The sequence below is a fragment of the Anas platyrhynchos genome, chromosome 3, assembly GCF_047663525.1.
Source record: "Anas platyrhynchos isolate ZD024472 breed Pekin duck chromosome 3, IASCAAS_PekinDuck_T2T, whole genome shotgun sequence".
NCBI lineage: Eukaryota > Metazoa > Chordata > Aves > Anseriformes > Anatidae > Anas > Anas platyrhynchos.
The window spans coordinates 15,527,251-15,545,514 of NC_092589.1; the positions used below are offsets into that span (position 1 = coordinate 15,527,251).

At 44.2% G+C, this 18,264-nt stretch overlaps 1 protein-coding gene across 2 annotated transcripts in view; it reads left to right on the plus strand.

Moving 5' to 3' along the window:
* ACSS1 (acyl-CoA synthetase short chain family member 1) overlaps window positions 1-15,363 on the plus strand; it is a 34,894-nt gene extending 19,531 nt beyond the window's left edge. For both annotated transcript variants that reach the window (XM_027453549.3, XM_038176112.2), the window contains 10 exons: window positions 1,400-1,552; window positions 2,673-2,820; window positions 3,108-3,245; window positions 3,847-3,939; window positions 7,986-8,098; window positions 9,021-9,147; window positions 10,449-10,576; window positions 11,530-11,593; window positions 12,191-12,309; window positions 13,387-15,363. In XM_027453549.3, coding sequence (XP_027309350.3) covers window positions 1,400-1,552; window positions 2,673-2,820; window positions 3,108-3,245; window positions 3,847-3,939; window positions 7,986-8,098; window positions 9,021-9,147; window positions 10,449-10,576; window positions 11,530-11,593; window positions 12,191-12,309; window positions 13,387-13,563 — 1,260 coding nt within the window. In that variant the 3' untranslated portion in view covers window positions 13,564-15,363. The remainder of the gene's footprint in view (window positions 1-1,399; window positions 1,553-2,672; window positions 2,821-3,107; window positions 3,246-3,846; window positions 3,940-7,985; window positions 8,099-9,020; window positions 9,148-10,448; window positions 10,577-11,529; window positions 11,594-12,190; window positions 12,310-13,386) is intronic.
* Window positions 15,364-18,264: the final 2,901 nt, after the last annotated feature.

Below are 18,264 nucleotides of genomic sequence, written 5' to 3' on the forward strand. Positions count from 1 at the left end.
TGTGCCTTTTTACAGCCGTATGTCGAGCATCTGGAACACACGGTCATTACTGCAAGTTTGTACACAGCAAGAAAAATGTTCAGCCTCTTCATGAAAAATTTACAGTTTGAGCAGACAAGCAAGACAAATGATGCTCTTCCAGAGTGCCTTTGTGTTGTTCACCCTGCTCTGGAAGAATTTTTTTTTTTTTTAGGTGTGTTTTATACATGAAAGCTTTCTAGTAATGGAATAATACTATCAATTCACAGCCCATCTTAATTCTAGCACTTTGCATCATTGATGGAAAGCATAAGTTTAGCACCCTTAGTCTTTTCAGATGGGGAGTGTAAGTAGAAAGCTCAGAAGCAGCACTGACCAAGCATACAGTAGGCATTCAGTTTTCATGTCTAAAGCTTCACCACCTGTTTTGGTCTGAAGATGTCTCTCAGAGTCCCTAGTTTTGTTGTTTTTCACAGTACAACTCTGTGCCAGACCTTAGCTGCAACTTATGTTCCGTCTGGATCAAGCACATGAGTCAGGACTGGGAGCTGGTCCGGATGCACTTTTGTGCAGGATCTAAATGCTGATGAGAAGCAACATCCTGTGTAAGTTCTTTGTATGGGACTTGAGCACTACGCATACTTGCTGCTGTGCTGTGTTTTGGATGTTGGCCTTCTGCAAGCAGTGCTGCTACAGGCACATTATTTCCCCTTCCTCTGATGGACTGAACATGCAAGCGTGGCCAAACATCTGCTCTGGACTAGTAGGATGTTGCATCCTTCCCTCCAGTGGTTCGGACACTACAGGTGAAGAGAGGATCTAGGTTCTCACCCACCTGGCCAAATGATGGTGTATTAGAACAACAGAGGCAGGAGGGTAAAGCACTGGGCAGAAGTAATGAGAATTTCAGGATCGAATGGACAGGACAGCCAGTCTCCGCTGGGGCCAGAGAAAAGAGATGAACACACAGTTTAACTATAATGTTACAGTCTTAAAAGGAAAAGATCCCCAACAGTATTGAGCCTTGCTGCTGCTGCTAAGTGTGGTTCATGTTTACAGTCAATCTTTGGTTTTCTTCCAGCAGTTTGCAAAGGCTTGAGAAGCAAGCTATTGCCTTTTTTTTTTTTTTTTATTTTTTTTCTTTTTTTTCCCTGTGATGTTATTTTATCTGGCCAATTCCCTTTGGCTTCTGGCAGAGCTGTTAGGTGAGAGGCTAGGTGCTTTGTGTCCCCAGGAACCTTTCCACAAGGTGAGCAAGTGTAACCTACGATACATCCATGCACATTTGTGAGGGGGAAAAAGCAATGATGGTGCTTGTCTCTTGGCCCTGCTGACATGTTTACAGATGGAGTATATGCAGTATTGATTGGCTCCATATAACCAAAATCTTTCTGTCATCATTACCCATTTATTTTCTTAGGAGATAGCCAAGGCAGCTTCTGAATGCACTCCAGAGAGCATGGACAGTGAAGACATGCTTTTCATGCTGTATACCTCAGGCAGCACAGGAAAACCCAAAGGAATTGTTCACACCCAGGCTGGATATCTGCTGTATTCTGCTCTCACGCACAAGGTAACTCAGACATATCACCTGGAAGAGGTTCATTGACCTTCTGACAGTATTAATGATAGGCACTTTGACTGGTGGAGGTTATTGTGTTCTGTGTTTGCTGCCTCAGTGGTTTATTGGGCATAACCAAATTGAAAAATTCTGAGAACATGTAAGTAATCTTCAGAATTTATTACCAGGGAATGTAATGCTGTGAGAACCAGAGCCTAGAGCTGTGAAAGAACACAAACTCTGTGGTACTTCTACTCTTGCATTTAAAGTATTGGTGTTTTAGGCCCAAATTTGCAGACATTAAAATCTGCATCTTTGAAGTCAGGTATTAAAGATGCAGCTGAGGAGAGTGTGGTAGGTACCTCGCTGGCATTGGTAAGTTGGGTATTACTCCGGTATTTTGCAGAAGGGTACTCACCTTTTTTCTTTTGCTGCCAAGAGGATCTGCCAATCTATAATTGCCAAAACATCTATTTCTTTCCTAGTCCAAACAGTAGATCCCGCACACTGGTGCAGGGAGACATTGTATGCAGCTGCCGTCCCTTTAGAGGTACTTCAGAGCCTGACAGGGAAAGGTTCTGACATAGATAAGGTGAGAATTAGCTCTCCTAGACTGAGGGATCAGATGACCTGTGTGGCCTCTGTGATCTTTGCACACTCATGTGTGACATTCTTGTCACACATTCACAGGTTTGTTGCTGTGGTGTCTTTTTTTTTTTTTTTTGATCCGCTTTCTTTGATTTAAAAATAAAACTGACTCTTCCTTATGAGTCAGGACCCCTTCACCATGTGGTAGAGGAATTAGATTTACAGAGGGAAGCATTTTCCAAAAGCGAGATGAGATAATGAGTTCTCCAAGATTTTTATTTGGTTGTAGCCTCCTGATACAGCCATGTGCCTCGATCCCTGTATGTTTGCAGAAGGAGTTAGGAAACTGGAAGGCTTGATTGCTCTGATTTGCTTCCTCACCTTGGGCTACCCTTTGTTTTGCTGTGTCCCGTGTGACTGGCTCTACTCACCTTGTGAGATCTCTTGCTCCCACTTGGATTCATCCCATCCAACACCTTACCCATAAGCTTTTTGCACCTACCAACAAGAAGCCAGCTGGCCTTACATTTATCTATCTTTGCAGTATGTATTTGACTACCAAGAAGGCGATGTCTTTGGCTGTGTGGCTGACATTGGCTGGATCACAGGACATAGCTATGTTGTCTATGGACCACTCTGCAACGGAGGCACCACTGTGCTGTTCGAAAGCACTCCAGTGTACCCTGACCCAGGTGGGTAAAGGTTTGGCTAGACCTGCAGTTTGACAAGGCAAAAGGAGGTTATGCACCTATCCAGTGTGACCTGCCTGCTCAGGAAAGGCAAGCTCCATTTCTTTGGAATGTATTTCTGTAATGTTCAGGAACGTCTATGCATCCAGGGTGGAAAAAATAAAAATAAAACATGTTGCCATTGGTTTTGCTCTGCACTCACAGTAACCGCGGCTTTAGCTTTGACTATTAACCTTCAAGCTGAACTTTTGTGGTGGAATGTCAGTGGCAGTGTGTTTATGACCTTGCAGGTCGTTACTGGGAAGTGGTACAAAGGTTGAAAATTAATCAGTTTTATGGAGCACCTACAGCTATACGCTTGCTGCTGAATTATGGAGACAAGTGGGTGAAGAAATACGACAGATCATCCCTGAAGACCCTGGGATCAGGTAGGGGGCATAAAATCTTCCTCTGAAAAGGATATTGGGTTCTAGCTGATGAGGATGAAAATATCAGAGGGGCTTCACTAACCAGATGGGATGTGGTAAAAATAGTTGATAAAGCAGGATCCCCATCTGGCTTTTCAGATATTGTCTTAGAAGAAGGGGAAACAAACTGAAACTGGGCACGTTGAACCTTAATGTAGTTGCCCATTTCCCAGCTCATTTTGCGGGATTGTATTCCTTCCTGAAAAGGTTTGTTCAATGGTAAATTAACTTTACTGGCTTAGGTGGCCCAAGCAGCATTTCACTGCATTATTTAGAATTCTAGAGGTTCTTATACATGACCTGAATCGATTAATTACTTCCTGTGATATTTATTGCTTGCCTTTTGGTCTTTCTGAAAAAAGTAAGTCTTCAGTTGCCTAAATGCATTGTAGTCCTTTGCGCATCTCAGCAAAAAAAGCTGTAAGCATTCTGCTTACTCATGCAATCACCACGTTGTGCACCAAAAGGGAGAACAAACTGCCTGCAACCCCTTGAGTCTCAGGCTACTTCTTTCCTTTATTTATTTATCCATCTATTTATTTATTTATTATTTTGGATCTAGTGGGAGAACCCATCAACAACGAAGCGTGGCAGTGGTTCTACCATGTGGTGGGAGAAGGGCGCTGCACCCTCGTGGACACATGGTGGCAGACAGGTAAAAGGCATCCTCGGGGAGTGTGCAGGGCCCTGATGGTTGTTAGGGAGGCGGAGGTGGATAGAGAAGAATTTGTACGTTTAGATTCAATCCAATGAATCTGTCAAAAAAAAAAAATCTGGCATTTTTTTCAGATCTGGAAAGTCACTGGGGTGTTTCTGCACATAATAACAGTATAACAGCATCTAAAAGTAATAGCAATGGTTTTTTGTGTTGTTTTATTATTATTTTTTATGTCCTTTCCCTCTCTAAATGTTCTTTGATATTTTGAAAGCTGGGAAATCTCAATTGGTTCTAGAAACAGAAGGCAGAAATTGAATTTTTAGGCAAAGCATGGAGTAGGCAGCTTGAATTAGAAATCTGATTTCCAGTTATTTATTGAACTGTAGTGACCTTGATGTGGTCTTATCATGAAAAGACATGTATAGTACTATATAGCCACAGACTGCACTTAGGTGTGTTTTGTTTCCTTGCCTGGAAAAGGTTAGAGGAGGATGGAAAGCTAAACCATGTAATCAAAGGCATCTACTGCAGCTACTCTGGCTGATTGTGAAGGAATCAGCTGGGGCTTGCTGGCTGTGCATGGACACTGGCAGCAGCCCCTCCCAGGACTGCAGGCGTATGCTTTATTTGCTTTGGCTGAGGCTGTGTTGCCTGGTGGGACCTGCATTTGAAGGAGTCCTGCAGCTCCTCCTTCCCAGCCCAAGCAGCAGCCAGTCCTCTCTTCTGCACACCAACGTTCAAGAGCTGTAAAAGGTGTCTTGAATGCTCCATCTAAATCTTGATGGAAATAAAGCCTTCTCAAGCTGTGAGCCACACAGTTCACCATAAAAGACAGCACGGCTGCTGGCTTTCTGCCTCTGTTGAAAAAAAGCCATCCTTACTCTTGAATTTCTAGCTGCTGTTGAGCAGAATATCCATTCCCTTTCTAGTCGAACTGCTCAAACCTTTCTTCCTGCTACCAGACTCCCTATTCAGGATCCCTGTGGCCAGTCTCAATGTGATGGGTTAGCTTCTGGCACCCAACCAAGTTCCATTTAATCCAGATTGGGCTTGCAGACTCTTTTTATTTTCAGATTTGAAATAAAACAGAGCAGCAATGTTATCTGCTCGGTACTTCAGTTACTAATACCTTAATCCATTTGGGTTCTCACATGCTGAACAGAAGAAAACGTGGCTGCCTAGGTGCTACATACTGCCTTACTACTTTGAAATGAAACACCACGGAGAAGTAGTTGGTTACTGTACAGTGATGGAGATGAGAAAAATCTATTTTGCCCCAACATTTTTGGTTTTAGCTTGTCTTTAGTCACTGATGCATGTAGTGTGGTAGGTTTCCTATGTCCCTTAAATACAGGGTTAGATCTTAAATGAAGCTGTATTTCTCCTGGGTTTTTGAAGCAACAGTTGTCAGGTGGGAGGTCAAAGAACATTTGCTGGACAGTCTGTAAAAGCAGAGTGCTAGATTCGTATCTTGAACGAAGCATAGTTTTGCCTGCAAACAGTTACCAGCTCTTGGAAGCATAATATAATGATAAATATTCATGAAATTGATTCTACTTTCTAACAAAATCAGTCTTTCTGCACATGAGATTGATGCTTCCAATAAAGAGGAAGCCAAATTAATCATGGGAACACTACATACACTATACAAATGTAAAGGGAGTGTGGAAAGAGATCACAGAAACAGTTTGATGGATGCTGGTTGTGATCCTGCGGTGTCACTTCTCCCAGACAAATTTCAGTGTAGCTTGTTAATTATACTGCTGTATGCAGTGTCCTCTACGGTACATTGCTCTCCAAAGCAGTGGCATGTTGCCAGCTAATAAAGCCTGGTAGGCATAAAGATGAACAAATGGTGATTTAAGGATCCACTTGAATGTCTTTGGATGAGCAAATGAGTGAGATAGCAATTGTGAGAGGCAATTTAAGTAGCATCGTGTGTGCAGATGGGAGAGACAGAAAATTTCTATGGCTCTTGGTGTTAAAATATTAGGATGGGCTGTGATTGACAGTAACAGAGTCAAATAATAAAGGATAGATTTTCAGGTGTAGTTATTCACAGTGACATCAGGTATTTTTATTTTTGTTGCTGTTATATATATACATATATACACACATGAAGTACAGCTGTTGTATGCAGCTGTGAACAAAATCTTTTTGAGAGGCATCTCTGGGTAGGTCCTGGAAGCTTCTGTTGTTGGATTCTTACATTGGCATCGTGTTGCAATGGTTTAGACTGGGTTGGTGTTTCAGAGCTGGATTCTTCCCTGCAGCAGTCAGGCAGTTGGTCCAGTTTGTCACAAAGAAAAAGGGAACGGGCAGCACGTGCTGCACCGGGCTGCTGGAGGTGATTTACCCACAGAAGGGAGCCTGTTCCAGTGCATCGCCTGCCCTGCTCAGACTCTGCTGGCCTTTTTTAAGGTCTGGGTGGCTTTGCACTGTGACAGCATTGGAACAGGTAGCATGGAAGCACAGCTTTTAACTTCTGCCAGCTCTGCCTCTGAGAAGACAGAGTTGAGAAAGTCAGGATAGAGCCTAGAAGCCTTGCTAGCTGCCATCCGTCAGTTGCTAAAATCTGCACTTTTTAACCAGTTTAAGACAGGTCTTGGCCATGCAAATAATTTTTAAAGCACCTCTATCACCACGCAGCTGTCTCTGAAGTGTGTCTTCACTGCTTCATGTGTAGCTGGTTTCGGGTTGTATAGGGTGTGGCAAAACACATGTTGAAACATATTTCGCAGTGCTGTATTCGGAATGAATACTGGCTTAGCAAAATCAACCGTCATTGCAATCTGGTTCCCTCCTCTGCCACAGATTTTTGTCTGTGCAAATACAGAGCAGCCTATGTCTGGGGTTCTTTTTTCTTTACCCAAATTTGAAAAAAAAATCAAGATGACCCTTTCACAATGAACAGAAGCATGTGACGTAGATGCACGTCCATCAATGAAATCTGAAATAATTTTACACGTAAGCCACATCTGAAACTACTTTCTGCAGGTCTGAAGCATAGGGTTCCCTCAAAGAGACCCTTCCTCGTAGCCACGTCAAGGTAACTGGATACAAATTCAGGGTCACATTGAGCCTTTCCAAACCCTGGTTTCAGTTTCCACAACCTCAGCAAAGCTGGTGGACCACAGCACTCTCAGAGTGGCAGAACATATCTTTATTTCTAGAGCTATATTTTTTGAAGCCTAATGTTCCTGTGTTTTTGTTTTTCTCTTGCGGTTTTTGAATTACTTTTAGAATAGATCTTATTAAGGTTGGAATCTGATTTAATGCTCATCCCAGCAGGAATGAAAAAGGATGATTAAAAGGTTCAATTTTGAATAGAAGATAATCTCAACCTGCCTGTGAGGGATGGGTTATTCTCATACCCTGTAATAACAGTAATTCAGACTCCTGAAATGCTTTTTATACTAACCTTAGACAGCTGTAAAAAAAAGTATGGGGAAATAAATCCCCTGCCACGCATAGACTTTCTCTGTAAAATCACTACTGGGCTAGGAAACGGGGCTGATGAGTACTGCCCCTGCTGCCAAGCAGCCCTGTTAATGTGAAGAAAAACCTGCATGGGTGGATGTGAGCATTCGAGCTGTATTCATTGCTGGTTGGTAGCTGGAGGAATGGCTTTATACGTGAGCTGACTTAGGGCCAGCTTCTGGGAGGAGAGCACATGGGCTGAATCAATGGGCGCTGCATCATGCCTGATGGATTTGCCACGGATGGGACCATGGGAGGGGTGTTGGACACACACGTTGTGTCTGCCACTGCAGGGTCTGCAGGCATGGTGCAAAGGCAGTGCTGTAGCCCTTGCAGTGCTCTTCGCTGAGCCTGGGGAGAGCTGAGCTGGACGGCAGTGGTCTTGATGCTTGGTGGTGTGGGGAGCCAATGCTCTGCCCCTGAGGCTGCTTAGCCATGCTCTGGTTTGTCACCAGCATACGCAGAGGTGACTTCTGTATTCTCTTTAACAAAGAAAAGCTGGTGTTTGCTTTCATCCAGCATTGGATGGATCCCAAATATTTTATTTTCCATTATTCCTTCAGAAACCGGTGGCATCTGCATTGCCCCACGGCCTTCAGAGGAGAAAGCTGAGATCGTTCCAGCTATGGCCATGAGACCCTTCTTTGGGATTTTCCCCGTGCTGATGGATGAGAACGTGAGTAGAGGCTGTGCCGGGTGCCCAAAAATGAAGCAGCTGCTTGTTTCTGCCTTAATCACCTTTCTGATGGGAGAAGAACAGGATCTGGGAGGATGTTTGTTCCTCCATTAAAATAGAATAGAAGAGCAATTTATATATTGGAGTACACCTCGAATGTCCATACAGATTTCCAACTGGACATTCCAAGCTGTCTGCAGATTTGGGGTGTCTGCATTTTCAGCTCCACTTCCATGGTCTTACAGTGTTTCTGATTAAGATCTGCTGCCTCGATTTATGAGAGCAGTCAGAATTTACGCAGCTGCTGGAAACCAGGGAGCTGAACGGTTGGAACAGCATGTGCAACATCTAGTGATGTAGCAAGACTGGAGCAGCCAGTGGGACTGACGTTTTTTCCAAGGGAAATGCAAGGCATGAGGCCCTGCAGCTGCGCCTGTCTGTGAGAGAAATGCTGGTCTGTGAAGCTGTGCTGAGCAATCCCCATCTGCGCTCCAGTGCTCAGTAAAGGATGTAATCTCCTTCATACACAGCTTAGTAGGGGAATGTGGCAGTTAATAAAAATGAAAGTGGAAGGCAGGAGTCCAGGCATTTCCCTGCTAGCCCCGTCCACGCTTCCTTTGGCTGCCTGGCACATCTTTGCTGTTATCTTTTCCAGCCTTGCCGTCTGGAGAATCACAGGCCTCACTTTTCTTTTAGACTTACAATGGTATTTTCTGCAGTGCTGCTGGCTTCAAGGGGTGAGGAAGGCATGGCAGAGATTGTGTGCAGTAGTTCTGTTAGTGGATTCATTTTCTCCCTGTGTGACCTTCCGTTGGCAGTCTGTACTGAACAACAGAGTGATTCATGACAGATCAATGACTCAAAGGCACTTATTATTCCTGTTTTGCTCTCCTGATCATCCTTCCTTTGCTCGAATCTGCAGGGAAAAGTTGTAAAAGGCAATGATGTGTCTGGTGCACTCTGCATCGCCCAGCCATGGCCTGGCATGGCAAGAACGATCTACGGAGATCACCAGCGATTTGTTGATACCTATTTCAAAGCATATCCAGGTAAGGAGAGTGCCAAGGGAATGCAGTTTGCACTACAGTATAAGCATGCTGAATATTTTCAGCAGCATTAGTATTTCTCTACCAGCTAGATCTTGGGGGTGGCTGGAATTTGGTGTGTTACATGTTACAAGCATGCAGCTTCTAGGTTCTAGATGGTGTTGACCTTTTTAAGTATCAAAAAGGAATGTAGAAGAAGTTAGTGTCTAGATTAAAAATCCAGCATTCCCTTTCTTTGGGGCCATTTTTGTCTCATTTGGAAATAAACATGTAGGATGGGAATGCACCTCCTGCATCACTCAGTCTCACCCTGGCTGACACAGGCTGTTACCTTTGTCCTTTTTTAAACATGGTCAAGTTGTATCTGGCGAGTAACTAGAAGTGGCAGAGAAAACACTTTGTAGGGGATTGGAGAAGACCAATCTTTAATAAGGGGAACAACTGAAACAAGGCAGAGAAGAATCAGGGGTTGTGCAAAATGGGGTGGAAAAGAAGAATGGGAAATGGATGGAGGAAATTGAATGAGCTCATATTCTCTTATTACTCACTGCATGTCTGCATCTGAAATCCTCATCATTCTTCACATAGGTTGATAGCTCCTATCAATAGATAATTGATTTGGAAAGGCAGGAAGCATGACTGAAAGTCCATGAACTGGACGATAATGGGTCCCGGCAAAAGCTAACTTCAAAGATGACAGCACTAGCTGCTTGCTGCTGTGCAGAAGCACCACAGGACATTCAGTTGTGGCCATGGCTTTGGTGAAGAGCCAATACAACCTGCATAACTAGTTGTGTCTTCAGTGACACTGCAGTTCCTTGGAACCACTGGGTCTTTTTCATTCTCCACCGTAAATTTTAGGCTCTCCAAACTCTATGCCTATCTTGTTTTTTATTTTATGCTTAGTTGCTGTGCATCTGTAGGCATGTAACGCTGAGGGAGAGCTGAGAACCCTCCATTGGTTTTATAAATCCAGCAGAGCATCACTATGCTGTGTTGCTGTGCTCAGTTTTACTTCAGGGACATGAGCCACTGCTTTCTCCTGATTGCTGACAATGATTCTGCCTATCCTGGCAGAGATCTGAGCTCTGTTGTCTTGGTGCTGTCCAGGTGCTTTCTAGGAGCCAGCAGAGCCCAGAGAGAGCAGCCAAAGGTTGAGGAATGGCAGAGGGAACAGGGAAATTACATGTGGCTGGTCACTCAGCTATAAGCTTAAGAATCCCTGCAAACTGCCTGATCCATCAGAGCCCAAAACAACAGGCTGTCACGCTTCTTGCTGCTAATTACCCGTGTCTTTCTGGTAGGTTACTATTTCACTGGGGATGGTGCTTACAGGACCAAGGAAGGCTATTACCAGATAACAGGGCGCATGGATGATGTCATTAACATCAGTGGACACAGGCTCGGGACGGCAGAGATAGAAGATGCAATGGTAAGCTCCAGCCAGGTAGAGGTCCCATAACAGCACATATCTGTGGGGCTGGGTAGCCCTTGAAAGATGCTGTAAGAATTCAAGCAAATGCAGGGTCTGGTTGTGTGAGGTGGCAGTATTGCCTTTGGACTTCTGACCCTGCTTACATGCAGCCTGATGCATAATGAATAGCAAGAGTGAAAGAGGAATCAGTGCCCATTTGTGGTCTCCTTAATGAGAGGAGGCACAGCATGAGTAGTCCTTGCAACTTAATTGTCAGAGCTGTTTCTTCTCAGTGACATTGTTCTGTTGCAGATGTAGTTTTGGATGCTGATGGTGTCTCCCTAAGGGATTTGCTCTCCTGTTCACTCCTTCCCTTCTGCTAACACCTAGCCTTTCCTTCCCAAATCTGTGGTTCATGCACATCTGAACTAGCTGTGTATGGCTGAGAATTCATCAGTGTTGAAGCAATCTTGATTCATGTCAGCTGTGAAGATAGCATATCATTTTGAGAGAAAGTAGTATTAGCTCAGGGAATTGAAAACAAGAAGTACTCAAAGCATTTATCTTCCAAGCTTGACCTGGATATTTATTTCTGTATTATGTTCCTTGCCTGCAGACAGCACTTAAAAAATAACACTGGATAAACCTGACGTGGCACATAGGATTCTATTTTTCTCTGTGAGAAAATTTTTTGTCTGTGTGGATTTCTGATCATGGAAATAGGATCTAGTTCCTCTCCCAGTTTGTGTGTGTGTGTATGCAAATGCATGCCTGTGGCCGCCAGCCAGCTATGCAGTGGGAAGGTGGAATCCACCTTTCCTATTGTGCATACAACAGAATCTGCCAAGGGAGAGTGAGAAATAGCTCAGAGAGATGGCAAGATACTGCAGATATGCAAGAACAGCTGGCACAAATGCTGCAGGGCTTGAAGCAGTTATTCTCTGAGTATTTTTGTTTGACTTTTTGTGAAGGCTGATCATCCTGAGGTCCCCGAGACGGCTGTGATTGGGTATCCACATGAAATCAAAGGAGAAGGTATGTGAAAAGCAGCAGCATCCTGACATGATACGTTTATACACTACTTAATTTCTAACCTCAACTCTGTTCTAAGTGGTGTCTGGGGAATATGAGCCAGTTGCCTTTAGGCTGACTGGCAGTACAGCCCTAAGAGGCAGTGGTAGGTGTGAAAATAACTGCAGGTTATTAATAACTGCTGGTTTTAGGTATTGTTCCCGTAACTATTTTCACACACATTGTTTACATATGTAGTAGAACTTCTTTAGAAAGGATTGTGTTCAGAGAAGTCCTTTGAAGAGAATGGGAACAGCTGATCTGCGTTGGCCAGCTTTAGATCCCAGTGACGCTTTGGTAATCCGTGTTGTCATTGTCACTCAGACCAGTCTGGTGCATGGAAGCTGAGACAAGGCTGAGCCATAGTTTTGAGGGCTGGAGTCTTGAATGCTATTGTAAACGGGATCAACATCTTTTTTGTCAGTCCCTAGATTGCACTTAGAAATGATCTGAAGCCTGCCTTGGCATTCAAATGAGCATTCATGCTCTTGGTAGTTTTGCCAGCCAAAATCTATTGTGAAGCATTCACATTCCATTTCATTTTGCTCATTTTTCTTCTAGGTGCCTTTGCTTTCATAGTGCTAAGGGACCAGGCAGCTGATATAGACCATGTCAAAGAAGAGCTCAAAACCATAGTAGCTACCAAGATAGCAAAGTATGCTGTGCCTGACCACATTCTGGTAAGTGGAAAACTGGGATCATCTAGTTCCAAACCCCCCTGCCATGGGCAGAGATACCTTCCATTAGAGGGATAAAATCCTACCAAAACTGTAGAAAAAGGCCACAACCTCAATTGTCACCAACGGGCAGAGTGACACTTTCTACTGAACGGTTGTTTTGCATTGATAATTATCGTCGACCCCAAATCCCAAAGCACTGGCTATTCCTTCTGCACAACTCTGACAGCTATTCTGCCTGGCCCCGAGAGCACTGCTGAATTCAGGGCTCCGTTTCAAGCCTGCTCACCTTTCAGCAGCTCCTGTTGTGTGGTTGGAGAGAGTGCACAAAGCTGCCCTTCATGTGTCCCCCAAGGCCTATCTGCATCATTTCACTCTTTGCTTGGAGGCAGCGATCAGACCGCTTCTTTGAGGGGCTCTGTTTTCGGCACATGCTGGGAAGATGGATGCCAAGATACAGGCTATGAAATGCAACAGGAGCAGGCATCTGCTGTTAAGTCCTTTGCAGGAAGCATAGCAAAGGTATTTAACACTTGTCTGGTTATGAAGGAAGTCGTGCAGGCTGACATTATGATCAGGCAGCATCAGCAGCCAGGAGTTACCACTGGAGTGGGAGATCCTGTGGCTGGCATGCGGTGTTGTGTGCTTTATGCTCCCAGCCTGTAAGTGGGGTTATGACTGCCAGCTTTGGTAATGCGCTGAGATTTGTGTCATCATCAATGCCTGAGTTTTCAAGCGTAACTAACTTTCTAGTTCAGCAGTTAACAGCTTGTTCAGGGCCTGAGTCTCCAAATATCTGTGGCTCCTGCAGCACCCAACCTGGAGTTACACGGCAATGAGTAAATGAGGAACAAAGTCCACTGAAATAAGAATACATTTTATAGCAGAAGGGATTGATGCTAGCAACATTCCTTTGCTTGGACAAAAACTAATATGCTCAATGGTTTAGTAGTTCCCAGGAGTCTCGAAGGAGCTGTTGACAAGGGGTAGTGCCAGGCTTAGGATTGTTCAGCCAGATTTCCTTGTGATTTCCAGCAAGATCCAGGTTCTGATATAGGTCTGTCTTTCTCTTCTCTGCAGGTGGTGAAACGTCTTCCTAAAACCCGATCTGGGAAGATCATGAGAAGACTGCTGAGGAAAGTAGTCAGTGAGGAGTCAAGTAACATGGGAGATATCACCACACTTGATGATCCAAGTGTTGTCAGAGAGATACTGGATGCTTACCAGAAATATAAAAAAGAGAAGAGTTCTTCATAGCAGGCAGCTTCGGAATCTGTCCCCTCTGGAAATGTGGAGTCTCGAATAACCAGGCAAACAGCTTGGTTCTCTCTTGGTGTATTCTGCAAAACACATTTCTGTTGTAGAGGAACAATGTTTTCCTCTCCACAAAGCGTTTTGAGATGCCCAGAGCTAGGAGTGTTCTGCAGTCTTGCACCATCAGGGAACTTCCTTTTACTGCTTTTAGGGCTGAGGTAGAGCAGCCATTGGTGGTTTCCATTAGCGATGATGAAAATAATACTAGCTGAAGCAAGATGAAATTGTTAATGTTTCTCATTTTAATGCCACTGTACAGGGAAATATTTTTATATGATATTTTTGCTTTTTTAAGAGCAGCCCTGGAATACACTCCTATTTTTCCTACAGTTTGGATATCCAAGTTCAAGTAGTTGTATTTAACTGCAACCGTGGTGCCTTTTCAGCAATGCTGGGTATTTTACTAGATATTTCACATGTGTTACTACAAAATGAGGACTTGGCTAATCTGATAATTGTCTCCTTTGGCTTTCCTCATAACGACTTGTTCATTCCACTACATTTCCAGGACTTGCCTGAGATGGTGAGCATGTGGCCCTTAATGTCACACTTAGGCAGCCCAGCAGTAGCACTTCTAGCTACAAAACTGAGCCACAAAGCCTATTCCTAGGCTCCCTGAAAGTCCTCAGTGTACTGCCAGCTGTGCAGGAGGGGTCTGGTGCCAAGTATTTTTACTCTGCCGTGAGAGATGGAGATCACCAACTGGGATTTTAAAGTAACTGTCCTCTACCCCATTGGTGATGATGATTTGTGTAGTTGCCTTTGTTTTTTTGAAGTCACTCTGAAAAGGGGACTATGTTTACATTTCTGTCTGCTAGAGGAGCGTTGGGAAATAGAATCCTGAAGTGTTTGAGAGAGGTTTGGAGCTGAGAGAGATGTGCTGGAAGGTTCATGTGACTTGCTGTGGTTTCTGGCCAAGGAATGGTTATTTTAGCCTGCTCCCAAAAGGCCTGTAACGTGGTTTGCCCCCAACAAAGACAGGCACCCAGTAGGTTGTTTCTCCTGTCAGAAGCTGTCTTATTGCTTATCATTTCAACTCGTGCCTTATCATGTATGCCCCTTCCACATGCTGCTGTGCTGATCTTCCAGAGAGTTAACTGCCAGGTTGGAACATACAGACAGCACAATCCACAAAGGACGAGGAGAAGGAAGTGCCTCTCAGATGCTTTCTGGAAGGAGATGGTGGTATTCCAGGCCAGCAACCTCAGAGAAACAGGGAACAATATTGTCTGTCTTTCAGATGCTTTCAAAAATGCAACTGATACATTCAGTGCTTTATTTCTGAGTTCTTTTTTGTTTTATCATGAACCACTGTGCCAGCACACAGGTCATCTGTCAAGTCTTGCAGTCCTGTCTTTCTCATATGACAGTCTGCTTAGTTTCATGGAGCTGCGTGTTTTGGCCTGCCAACCCTCTGAGCAATTGGTAAGATGGCCAATTTTTGCCACAGTTCTGCAGGAGTGACTTATTTCTGAATTTGACTGGAGCAGCATTACCTTTTCAGGTGGGATTGTGTACAGACAGTCTGTGCACCTAACTGCAGGCAGGAAAAGGAGATGGCGAGGTGGTTCTGTAGGACTGGGGGAGAAGTGGTGAGTTTTTTGGCCAGCAGAGATTCTGATACTAAATGGGGAAGCAAACTACTTGCAGAGGGATATGTTCTCAGACAGATGTGTTGTCTTAGATCCCAGAGTTCCTCTTGAGTACACTAGCTGCATTTGCTCCTTTTTTTTTCCTTTTTTTTTTAAATCTGTTTTAAATGTCTCTAGGGACTGGGTAATGCAGAGTAGGGAAGATTGTACTTTGTTAAAATTCCCATCTTTCTAACTGAAATCCATTTTTGCTTAAGGTAAGTAGATACCCCGTGGACTTTGTGGGAAGATGAGGATCAGAATGTTTGCTAAAGTTGAGAGGATGTTAATGTTTTAGGGGACAGCCACTACACAGATCCTCTACTGCCTCTGCAAAAGAAAACGTCCTCTTCCTTAAGTGATTTTTCAAGTGGGAAGCAGACAGTAGTTAATGCTTTTGATAGAAGAAGTAGACTCCCTTGTTTAAACAAGTTGTCTCCACACAGTCTGAAATACAGTGTGAAGAGAGAAAAATGATCTTTGAACAAGATTGCAAGCTTTATTTTTAGTCAAAGTATTTTCTGTGTTATGCATATAGAATTTCCTTGTCCTGGTAATGTGAAATTTCCATGCTAAGGCATGACCCAGTCACAGATGTGGTTTAATTCATCTGAACTGTCTCTCAAAGACTAACTATGTGAGGAACAACATGCTTCGGTGCACTGAGATGTTGGCATCCAATCCATCTGCTCAGGGAAAAGGGGAGATGGGTGTGTTCCCCCACCTGTGTCCCTGCTGTCTCAGCTTGCATGTGCTTAGGGACCACAGCTGTCAGGGAGGTTAGGGACTGACTGTGGCTGCAGCATCCCAGTAAATCCACAGGATGGTGTGGACTGTAATTACAAGCAAGCCTCACACTGTGAACTTGGGATGCCTCACAAGTACTTTTTGCTAAAATCACGTCAACGGCATGTGCTAGGTAGAGTACCATCCCACACCACGATGGCCACTCTATTTCTTGTGAGTTTTCTCAGCTGAGCCATGGTCACAGAATTTCTAGGTTGGAAGAGACCTCAAGATCATCGAGTCCAACCTCTGACCTAACGTTAACAGTCCTCCACTAAACCATATCACTGAGCTCTACATCTAAACGTCTTTTAAAGACCTCCAGGGATGGGGACTCCAGCACTTCCCTGGGCAGCCCGTTCCAATGCCTAACAAATTAGGATGTCCTTGGGATGCCATCTACTCTGAGGTCCCCTGTGATGTTCAGAGAGAACACGTGGTGCTGTCACACTGCTCACATGGTGTGCTGCAGTGGGTGCAGCTCCTGGGCAGCCTCAGCCCCTACCTCTCCTGGTAAAACTGCTCTTTTGGGAGCATACCTGCATCAGCTCTTGGAGCTATCAGCCAGGGCTCAGTTCAGTTAATAGCACCGAGGCTGGTAGGAGACAGCTAGGCAGGACTTGGAACTGATATTCCCTAGAAAAGGAAAACCATTGTGCTGCACTAGGCAGGCTATTCGTAGAAGGTTTTGCCAAACAGATGAAATTTTCCAGCCTGAGAACCACCCCCTCTCATTTTTATTTTTTTTTCCTCCATGATCTCTAACTGCAGCTGTTGCATCTTCAGTGCAAAGCCTGAGTCAAGTTTTGCATTTTTGTTATTCCCTGGATGTCAGGAACATCAGCACAGCTGCATGTTGACAGTGCTTTTTGCTTCCCATGCAGCTGTACCACCCCTCAGGCTTGTGGTTCAGGGAGGGGCTCAGCGTGCAGAGCTGGCACTGATGTGCTCAGTTCTTGAAATGCCAGGAGAGAGGTCACTTGGAAAGGACTTCAGGCCTGCTGCCTTTTAAGTTGATGCCCACTAATCACTCCAAGAAGGTAATGATATACGGAATGCTTTACAGAGGGATCAAGGGACACTCTTGGGGGTAGTTGAATCGTTTTTGAAAAGCAGAACTGCTGGACTCCTTCAAGCCTTTTGTGCATCCATGATTAACACAGGGATAATTTGCCAGATTGCAATTGTAACTTTGTCAAAACAGTTTCAGACTCAGTTTTACCTGTTGCAATTTGATGCAAAGGGCAAATGAAAACTTTCAAAAAGAGAAATAATTCCTGCCAGGGAAACAGTGCATCTCAACAGTGTGACTGCTGTGGCAGAGTCTAGTTGTGATGTACCCTACCTATGCCTGTCCATCTGGTGCTTACTTTGTTTTCCCACTCAAACTTACCAGTGAAACCTGATTGTGGTGCCTTTTCCCCCACTGAAGGCACAGACCATGATTTTCTTAATTTTAGGAAAGGAAAAACAATCTTTCCAGAGATGATGTGTTGTACAGATTGTTAAGCATTTCATTTTTTTTTTAATAATCATGCTTTAAACACATTTATTATCCTTGACCAAAATAAGTTCCTTGAGTGATCTCTGTATTCAAATTGTCATTAAAAGTATCTTTCTCTATGTGATGTGTTGGCTTTGTATCACGGGTGTCTGACCTTCCATCCCTTCAAGGATCTGGGGTTTTATTTATTCCTTTGGGTTTGCTTTTGCTTCTCCAGCTTATTTGAGTCTGTCAAGAAGAAAGACAAAAGAGTTTGAGATGATGATGTGTCACCCCGTAGTCCAAATTGCTGCTTTACTTTATTGCTTTTCTCGAAACAGTAGCTCACAGGAAATGAGTCGCTGCCAGAAAACTGCATGACAACTGAAGAAGGGGAAGAATTAGCGCTTGGTGCCTGAAAGCTGCACGTCTCATGTAAATCCTGAAGTCCCAGCGCTCTGCAATTATTTTCCTGTGCAATGGAAACAGAACAATTAAGGGGAGCAATTAGTTACCGTTAGTTAGTATGGATGGTTCTGCTGCTAATCTTGTGGGTTTTTGTTTGTTTTTCATAGAAGCATGCACAGCCTGCGCAACGGGGTGTGTGTGGGGAAGGTGAGACACGCAGTGCTGTGCAGGAGCGTGTAGCTGTCCCGCAGCTGAGGGAAGAAATGTGTTTCCAGGAGCCACAGGCCACTTGTAAATGCCAGGAACACCCTCTGCAGGATGTCTTGTCCACGAAAG